General features: G+C 35.5%; 1 protein-coding gene across 1 annotated transcript; it reads left to right on the plus strand.

Moving 5' to 3' along the window:
• The first annotated feature begins 9,155 nt into the window (after positions 1–9,155).
• On the plus strand, positions 9,156–10,100 carry LOC101549695 (olfactory receptor 8I2-like). Its single transcript, XM_055143752.1, has one exon. It carries the CDS (start codon positions 9,156–9,158, stop codon positions 10,098–10,100), a length of 945 nt encoding a protein of 314 aa, XP_054999727.1.
• Positions 10,101–10,993: the final 893 nt, after the last annotated feature.

Genomic DNA, 10,993 nt, shown 5'->3' on the forward strand with positions numbered 1-10,993 from the left:
AAAATTTTAAGCCACCTTGCTGATAAAATTGGTGTCTTTAATCACTGTCATTATAAAATAGTTTAGGTGAAGGTATAATTTTTATTTCCCAAAAACCATTAGTCAAAGAAAGGTCATGGTCTATTTAGAGAAGATGGAATCAATGAGAAGACACAAAGATCATTATTTTAAAATATATGTCCATCAGACAAGAGAAAATGAATTGAAAACAAATAGACAAGCCTCAATCATTAAACTTTTCAAAAGCAGTGAAAACAAACTTTCCAGGGCTGCATTTAAAACTGATAGAATAACTCAACTAATCTCTTATGGTCCTATTAATATTTCCCCACTAATATTGATCCAATAATATGATTATTTTATTGATGTACCAATGGTTTACTCTATTATAATGTTATGAGAGGAAATTTTAGGGCCCTTGGAAAGACTTAGTTGGTTTTTGACTCAAACCCATGCTTTTATGTTTTGTCATAACAAAGATATTGAGAAGTCTCTGAAACAAACAGTTTTGGAAAAACTGTCTATCCCCATGCAAAAACAAAACTGGAACATTATAAAACATTATAAAATACCATATAGAAATGATAGTGAGTTATTTCACAACTATTAGAATAGCAAAAAAAAAAAGACATGAAACAACCAGGCTTGACAGAAATTTACTGTAAATAAGTACCCCCTTCACTACTGGTGGTGAATCACTCAATGTTAGGTGGAACTGAAGAAATGTCATCTGTTCCAATCCCTCTGGAAAACTATCTGGAAAAGCCTTTGAAAGTGAAAATACAGCTTCCACCAGACACTGTGATTCCAGTTTTTGGTTCTACCCCAAGAATAGCAAAACATTAGTTCTAAAAGATACAAGTAAACTGTTGTTTATTGAAACATTAGGGTTTCAATGGAAATCTATTCAGTGGCATGTGATCAGATAAAGAAATTGCAGTGTATTTACATAAACACACATATGTTTATATATGTATATACATATATATTAGAAAAGGTATATTGTGCAGCTTAAAAAATGGAGCAAAAATAAAGTTCATTCAATGTTAGGTGGAACTGAAGAGTAGCATGTTTAGTCAAAGAAGTCGGGTATAAGAACAAATATCAGATAATTTCACTCGTCTGTAATATATCACTTGTATCACTCATCATCCCATTGCTCATCAATTTGCTCAAGCAGGTGCCAGTAATGTCTCCATTTGTCCCTGTTGCGTGATAGTGTAGCTCAATAGTGTCTGCTCACTCCAGGAACATGAAGAGCTTCAAACCGTTTGTTCAGTGTCTTTATGAAGAAATCTGACCATCCTCATAGGTGGGCAACCAGACATTCTTTTGACTTCCCGTGGAATCCAGTCAGTAACAGTTCTAGTCCAGTGATCGTCTCCAAATCACATTATGTGTCCAGCCTGTCTGATTTTGGACACCTTGGCACATGTGACAGCATCCCTGATTCTTGATAGTTGACAGAGGTAGGAACTCTGGATTCCTTCTCTAATTTGAGTGAAACGTGATATTTCAAGCATAGCGCTTTCGATTCATCTCTGGGAGATCCAAATAGCATTCTTATCCTGTTTTCGTAGGGCCCAGGTCTCTGAGTTATATGTTAGTGCAGGAAGAATGATGGAGTCGTAAAGATGTGCCCAGAGCTGAAGGTTTTTTGTCCTCTTAACTTCTTCAATGCTCTTGAAGGCGTTCCACACCGCTCTCTTCCTCCTGCGCAGCTCTGGTTTCCAGATCATTGGTCATGTTGAGTTCTCAACCCAGGAACACATAACTGCTGCATTCAGAGATGTTTGTTCCATTGAGGGCAAATGGAACATCAAGAACTAATCCGTTTCTCATGAACACTGTCTTTGTGAGATTCAGCTGCAGTCCGACCTTTCCACACTCAAGGTTGAAGTCGGCCAGCATTTGTGCTGTTCGGCTAATATTTGGTGTTATAAGAATGATGACATCAGCAAAGTAGAGGTGGCGTAGTTGCCAACCATCTATCTTCAATTCCATTCCTTCCCATTCCAGTTCTTGAGGGTAGCACTGAAGAGTTTCAGAGAGAAGAGGCCAGGCAGTCTGGTGAGCAACGCGGCTGGAGAAATGCTCCGGACCCGAATCCGGGCCAACAACACCAGGGATCCAGACGGAGGAGGTACAGCTGGTACACCTTCTCCGGATGGGGCCCTGGCGACACTGAACAGCAACTAACACGGCTCCGGGTTGCGGGACTGGAACACATCCGAGCCGCGTGGCCGCTGACGCGGCCGCGTGACCTTTTCTAAAAACTGAAAACATACAATCTTTTAATGACAAACCAATTATCAAATGCTTCCTTAGTAGGGCTGTCTTCCTTGGGGGGAAACTCCAACAACAATAGTGAGTTTTGTTTTGCAATATGGAATGTAATCAAGGTAGAGAGAAAATGAAGTGAAATTCATCAGTTATACAGTTGGGGGGGGCTGTGGCGGGGGGTATACTGGGGATTTTGGTGGTGGAATATGGGCACTGGTGAAGGGATGGTGTTTGAATATTGTATAACTGAAACATAAACCTGAAAGCTTTGTAACTTTCCACATGGTGATATAATAAAAATTAAAAAAAAAAACAAAGAGTTTCAGTGAAATGGTATCACTCGGCCGAACTCCTCTCTTAATGTCAATTATCACTTTCTTGTAGAATGGTGAGATCCTGGTGGTGAATCCATAATACTGCTCATGCAGCTATAGTATATATATAGGAAATTAACATATATACATATATATTATATATAGAGAAATAAATATATTACATAGAGAAATAAAACAATAACATAGACATATTGAATTAAGATAGAAAAATGGTTAGTGCAAGTGTGATATATAAATAACCTGAGTTATAAAATTCTGAGTCATAAAATTCTCCCTTTTGAAATAAAAGGTTCTTGAAAGCAGAGCTCACCACTTCTTTTAAAGTACACATATTCTGTGTATGAACCAAAGGACGTCCTGTCAACTAAATTAGTAATAATAGATTTCAAACATACTAAGAGGCAAAAAAAGTGAAGTCCAGGAACAGTGAAGTCCAAAACTTGTGTTTGGACTATTTGGAGGCAAGAGTATTAGAGTTGGAAGATTATTAAGTTATGGGAAACTTATACTTTATTATAAAACTTTGGCGGAATAAAAATTCACACCCATCTATGCCATGGCTATTTACAATTGCCATCCATGATAACCCTGGAAGCAAAAACATAAGGTAAAAAATCTGGGTAGCACCTTGTCCCTAGAAAAATCACTAAATATTCATCCTTTCTGTCTAGAAAAATAAAGAATAAACCCTGAAATTAAACCCTATGTAACTTTAAATAGTGAAAACTGCTGGGCACTCTGATTCTCAGGGTTTGTACTATTACTTTTAGCAATCATTTGTTTTAGATACAATTGCTTTTTTGAGTAGGCATGTACTTTGATTCTTGAGGCATCAAAAATACCCTGCGTTAATAAATATTTACTACACTTTATCTAATTTGTGCTTGAATTTTTTCCTGTGAAGTAAACAACTTAGCTCTGAGTCAGGACATAACAGCTATGGTCTTTGTAGAGCATTTTGTACAGCAGAAGGATGTCAAACCTTAAGCCACTGCTGGCAAAACTAACATCAAACTGGGGACAGGAAGTGCTAGAAGTGATACAAAGATGGTGATGAATGAATGTCTTGGGCACTTTGGTGGTGTTTGAAAGTGAACTAACTTTGTTCAAACTGTTAAAATAATTATTGGAACCAAAGCTATTGAACGAAACTTTAAAAAAGTAAGACGAGAATAAGAAAGTCTTCACCTGAACGTGGACATTAGAGGGAATTTTGTAATCAAAGAGTTCTAGGAGGTTTATTGACTTAGCACATTATATTATTGTTCAAGAGATTGTTAAGCCAAGACAAACCTCCTTCTTTCCAATGGGACTAAAAGCAACGTCATATGGAGTCATAGAAGCAAGATATTTTAGTCTTCATTTTTGCTGATTGGATCCGCATAAGATTTTATTGAAATCGGGGTTTTGAATGTTAATTTTAACAGTGTTCCATTTGGTAGTTCAAGTTCTAGATCTATTTGTGATGAGCTGATAATCTAATAGGAAAATATTTACCTAGGCTCCGTGAGTCACTCAAGCTCCTGAGAGAAGGTGGTGGTAGCATCTGATTTATAACCAAATAATTAAAAGTGCAGGGAAATGTTGCATTCATGACAGCTGTCTGAAATTCATGGAGAAGGTCATTAGAACAGTCCCTAGTCATGAGTTCATAAGTATTGGTAGTATTCTGAGTTCTCAAATGGCATGTGAAGAGAGTTGATGTACACTAAGATTCAATCTATGTGATGTGATCTTCAGGTAGTATGAAAATAGAGTTGATTTTGTACAACATAAAACAAGTATCAAAAGAATTGCTTGGTGGTATGGGGGAAATATTCACACTAAGTAGCCTGTCTACCATGCAAACCTCGGCACCAACACTCCCTGTGTGAAACAATTTTCTTCTACTGCCTACTTGCCTAATTCTGTCCTCTTCACATTTTTGTTCAAATATCAGTTCTTACTTGAAGCCTAACTCTCCCACACAATTTCTCAGATTTTGTAATGCTATAGAAGCTTTATCCACCAAGCTGATTTATATGCGATCTTTTAAATAAATCTTTTCACGTGTAACATGCTTCATTACCAATTTGAAATTTCAGTTTAATATCACTGTATCAGTCATTCCATTGTTCATCAATTTGCTTGAGTGGGTGCCACTAACGTCTCCATTCATCCTAGCCCTGAGATTTTAGCATCCTCTCTTTACTCATCCTCCCCAACGGTGCTACATTGGAGGCTCTTTCAGGGTCAGGGGAATGAGACCCATCATTGTTACTGGTTTTGCCATTTTGTTATTGGAATATGCCACAGGGTGCTTGCCAAGCTCTGCAGTGCAGACAGTTTAATATAAGGTCTAGTTTATATAAATATATTTGAGCATTTACTTTTTATATCTGTTAGCACAGTAATTAATTACATTTTACTATACAACTAATACATCTGTATAATACATACGAGACATTGCAGCAAAGTGGCTGAAACTAGATTGTAAATTATAAATATAAAATAGTAATAACTTCATTAGTTGCCTTTTTATACTAAAGAAATTTAGAATTCAATGGAACTTTAATGTCAGTTTTCTTGATGAGAAAAAGTAAGTATCAAAAAGGACAGTGTGTGTGTGTGTGTGTGTGTGTGTGTGTGTGTGTGTGTGTGTGTATGGATGTATTTTTAGATTTTTTTTTTTTGCTTTTTAGGTCACACCTAGCGATTTACAGGGGATACTTCTGGCTCTGCTCTCAGGAATTACTCCTGGCAGTGCTCGGGGGACCATATGGGATGCTGGGAATCGAACCCGGGTTGGCCGAGTGCAAGGCAAACACCTTACCCACTGTGCTATCTCTCCAGCCCCTAGATTTTTTTTTAACCTCAATTCTTGACAAATAAATAGTGCTCTTCTGAAAGAAGAGCTTTCTTTCACGGTACAAAAAACATCTTATTGTATAAATTAACTCAGGCAGTCTCACTGAGAGATATATTTCTCTTTAAAAATCTCTAATGTGGCTACCTCACCTCCATATCACCAAAATGTCCAAAATTCTAAATCTTGACCAACTTTTTTTTTTACCAACATTCGTACATTATCATCATCAGTATACATCAAAGTCATGAGAATCCACATTAGTGTAAGCATGTGATCCAAATTTTATTTTATTATGTATTTGCTTATTTGTTTTTGCTACCCAAACAGCTGTACGCAGAACCTACTCCTGGCTCTGTGCTCAGGGACCCCTTCCGGGTGGGTTCAGAGACCCATATGTGGTACTTAGGACTCACCCTGAATTTTAGCAGCTGTACTATCTCTCCAGCCCCAGTAACCCACATTCTAATAAAATTTACCTACACTGAAGAAAAAAAAAAACTGAGATGTGACTAGTTGAATTAGGGATAAAACTTTACCTTCAGATGAAGGATCTGTGATTTTATTACTGTAAATATCTTCTACAGTATATATATGTATATATATATATTAAAGGGATATAAAATCTTTACAGAGAAATGCCTTGACCAAAGAAGTCTGAGAATTCTTTAAAACTAGTGCTTTGCAGTTTGTCAGTAGCCATTGACATCAAGTGTTAAAAAAAATATTTTGTTGAACCAATGTAAGAACTACAAACAATATACTTTATAATGGGATTATTTAAAAGATTAATAAAATCAATTAAATATAAGAATAATAACACTGAATTTTTACATGAATAATTTGCTAATCATATAACTAGGAGAATAAAATTGATTTTTATTCAGATTATTGTTTATTCTCCTAGAGAACATATTTATTCTCAGTCAATGACTTTATGTATGAAAAACTGGGCAGTCAGTTAGAAATCATTGAATACTTGAATGACAACTTGCATTAATTATTGACATGAACAATAACATAATTTTATATATTGTACATATACTAGCACCATTACAGAAGTACAGAGAAAGTTCAGTTATTTTTGATGGGAGAATTATCCATGATGTTCAGACATGCCAATGACTATCTGATGTTCTCAAACATAAAGTATCACGTATTTCATGATTTCAATGAGAATGTGCACTTATACATGTGAAAATAATATCAAAACCAATATAATCTTTGAAACAAATGAATTATACTTCCAAGATTTTTATAAGATTTTAACTGACATGTGCTAAATTTAACAAATTGAATTTTAAGTGCTTATTTGTATTGTGGTATCATAGTTACAACATGAATTTCGGATCATTTCCAGTGAAGATATATTCCAGGAAAATTATGTCAACCTTGGGTACAATTAAACTTCAGATCTCCTGAGATCAAAGTTACTAATTGACCAAACTTTTTATGATAGAGTGTGAGTTTGAGGAATAGATCCTGATATAAAATGACTGCCTAAAACGCCGGACTTCCAAAGGTGAAGCTTGCTTATAGTACAACTTTTGAAAGAGACTAAGAACAAAACTACACATGAATTTGAATATATATTTTAACTGAAAATTAAATCTCAATTCTCAAAGCATTTAAAAGAGGTGATATCTTCTTAATTTAGAAGGTATTATATATTTGGAAGATGTTATATTAAAGACATGCATCATATAGAAATGTCACCCAAGTTCTCAAAAAATTTTTTAAATAAGAAATTTTATACAAAATAATGTTCTATGTAAAATAACAACATTTTCACTTTAGCAGCAGTTGTAAATTCAGTTTAAGCCCTGATATTGATTTTTCATGATGTTTGCTCTTATATATAAGGCAAATAGAATTAAATGCCAGTAGGTACTGGTGAATTTGTTGAATATTGCAGTGATTTACTTCTTATTATCTAATCATAAAAATGAAGACTCGTAGCAGAAAAGATAGCTGAAAGAAAAGGGTCCAGATCCTGAATTACAGGTAAATCTAATTTTATGATACTATTGTTTCCATAAGTGTGTTTATATCTGTGTATTCTTCACAAAGAGAAACTGTCTTTTACATTTATGCATTTTTACATTTATTTATTTTTACCAATTGACAAACTTTTTGTGATAGAGTGTGAGTTTGAGGAATAGATCTTTATATAAGATGACTGCTTGAAACACCAGACTTCCACAGGTGAAGTTTGCTCAGAGTACAACATTTGAAAAAGACTAAGAACAAAACTAAACATGAATTTGAATATATATTTTAACTGAAAATTAAATCTTAATTCTCAACAGGCATTAATTCTGCCTAATTCTAGTAGGCAGTAAGTAAAGTGCCTAAACTGTCAGGCATGACAGAACCAATTTTGAGTATAGGAAAATTAAAAGTTTATGTACATTGATATTATCTGGAGCCATTTTGATTTACTAAAGTAGTGATAAATGTTTGAGAAAATTTTACATTAATAATACATCAAATATGCATCACTTTTTATATCAATTTAGACAAATAAGTTACTTAATTAGAAGAGAGGTAAAAGTATATTTTTTTAATTGTAAATTTTTTTAAAAAAATTTTAAATTTTTTAATGTAAAAATTATAATTTATTTTTTAGATTTTTTTATTGACTTGAAACTGTATCACTGTATCACTGTCACTGTCATCCCATTGCTCATCAATTTGCTCAAGTGGGCACCAGCAAAGTCTCCATTGTGAGAATTGTTACTGTTTTTGGCATATCGAGTATGCCATGGGTAGCTTGCAAGGATCTGCCGTGTGGGCAGGATACTCTCTGTAGCTTGCCGGGCTCTCTGAGAGGGGTGGAGGAATTGAACCCGGATCAGCAGCCGCATACAAGGCAAATGCCCTACCCGCTGTGCTATTGCTCCAGCCCTGACTTGAAATTATCCCTTGAAAATAAATTGATTCTTACATGATGTCATAATCATCATGAAAATAAATATGATGCCTAGGCACATATGAAAAAATAACTTTACTATTTTATAGTTTAATTTCTCTTGGATTTAATCTCACATTTCAGACAGTGTTTTAGAAGAAAAGTCTTAACATTAAAATCATTAATATATAAACAAAGGTTCGAAGTTTTCTTTCATTTGATATATGTTGTATGGAGCTATCCATTTTTAACACAGTTAAAGCTGTATTGTCTAAAGAACTCCGAGATGTGATTTATTTATTAAATTCATTATTTATTTATTAAAAATAAAACTCATAAAAGTCCATTAAGTGTCCTTTTAGAACTTAAAAAATAAGACTTGACAAAAATACCAAATTAGAAATTATTTGGAATAGTTATCTCTATTTTATTAAAGTGATAGATAATTATTTAGAGTTTATTTTGGGTACAGTAATAAATTGGTATAGAAGGTGACCTAGCTCAATAAGGATCACTGAAACAAATCATTCTGGATTCATAGCATTAACAGTGCTATATTTTACAAAATTGTGGATTTGTAATGCTTAACTAGGGTGTCTTTCTGTGAAAAATAAAAATACTCATAATTTATTAGACTTTGAGGTAATTAAACATTTTTTTAAAAAATCTGTAACTTTTGAATGACACTAGGTAAGCAGACGCCTTTAAGGTTTATAGACTTACATCTTGCTAACAATTGTCCTTGTTATGCAGCTGCTGTGTCAAGGTCTGTATTAACCAAATGGCTGAAAATAATATCACAGAGGTGACCTTCTTCGTACTCTCTGGATTTTCAAATCATCCTGAACTAAAAGTCAGTCTTTTCTTGATATTTCTCTTTATCTATCTATTCACTGTTTTGGGGAACCTTGGTCTCATCGTGTTAATCAGAATGGACCCACAGCTTCATACGCCGATGTATTTTTTTCTAAGCAATTTAGCCTTCATTGACATATTCTATTCCTCTACAATAACCCCCAAGGCCCTGGTGAATTTCCAATCCAGCGAGAAAACCATCTCCTTTGCTGGCTGCTTTGCTCAAATGTGCTTTTTCGTGGGTTTGGCAAGTAGTGAATGCTTTCTTCTGGGCTCCATGGCCTATGACCGCTATGTAGCAATCTGCAACCCCTTACTGTACTCCGCAGTAATGTCACAGAAAGTGTGTCACTGGTTGGCAGTGATGCCGTATGTGGTTGCATTCACAGATTCCACAATAATCGCCTGTGTGATCAGTACCTTGCCATACTGTGATTCCAATGTCAACCATTTCTTCTGTGACACCACAGCTCTTATGGCTCTGTCCTGTGGAGATATTTCCAGCACAGCGCTAATGATCTTCTTTTTAGCTGGCTTCACCATCGCTTTCCCACTCCTCATTATCACTGTCACTTACATCGCCATCATCTCAGCCATCCTGAGGATCCAGTCTGCAGCAGGCAGGAAGAAGGCCTTTTCCACGTGTGCCTCTCACCTCATGGGGGTAACTATCTTCTATGGCTCCCTGACGTTTACGTATTTGCAGCCTGATGACTCATTATCCCTGACCCAGGCACAGGTGGCCTCTGTGTTCTATACCATTGTCATCCCAATGCTGAATCCCCTCATCTATAGTCTGAGGAACAAGGATGTGAAAAATGCTCTGCTGAAAATAATACACAGAAAAACTTTTTTCATGAAGAACCTGTGAGTGTTTTAAAATATACCCGGTGATGGGGCTGGAGTGATAGCACAGCGGGTAGGGCGTTTGCCTTGCACGCGGCCGACCCGGGTTCGAATCCCAGCATCCCATATGGTCCCCTGAGCACCGCCAGGGGTGATTCCTGAGTGCATGAGCCAGGAGTGACCCCTGTGCATCGCCGGGTGTGACGCAAAAAAAAAAAAATAAATAAATAAATAAAAAAAATAAAATATACCCGGTGGTTGAAAGCATTCAATAGCTCCAATGATTAGAGTACTAGAGTAATACAAAATGGCAGAATTGTACTAAATGATAATTAAGTCTTAGAATTTGGGAGAGGCATAGTCTTTTGTGTTTGTATATAATACTGAAATCCAAACATATTTATTATTTATAATATTAATAATATTTCTCAGGGCTGGAGGAACAGCGGGTAGGACGTTTGCCTTGCACAGGGCCGACCCGGGTTTGATTTACAGCATCCCATTTGGTCCCCCAGCACCGCCAGCAGTAATTCCTGAGTGCAGAGTCAGGAGTAAGCCCTTGCATCACTGGGTATGACCCGAAAAGCAAAAATAAATAAATAAATAAATAAATAAAAATAAAAAATACTTTTCAGTAATCATTTATTCAAGCATGAGTGCACTAGAATTTAAGTCTCTCCAATTAGTTAGTGTATCTAGTCATGAGCACATTTACCTGAGCTTGCAACATAACACTGAAATATGTTTGCCAATTATTAAAATTTAATAATATGTTCATCTCATGTTAGTTTGTTTTCTCTGCTATCAGAAAATGTGAGTAGGAAATTTGGGGTATAAGAGATGATTGTCAAAATGTTATGAATGTTGATAACTGATAGGTTGAGAGTGAAGGCAAGAGAGGGGAACTATAAAAATTCA

This window comes from Sorex araneus, chromosome 6 (genome assembly GCF_027595985.1).
Source record: "Sorex araneus isolate mSorAra2 chromosome 6, mSorAra2.pri, whole genome shotgun sequence".
Lineage (NCBI taxonomy): Eukaryota > Metazoa > Chordata > Mammalia > Eulipotyphla > Soricidae > Sorex > Sorex araneus.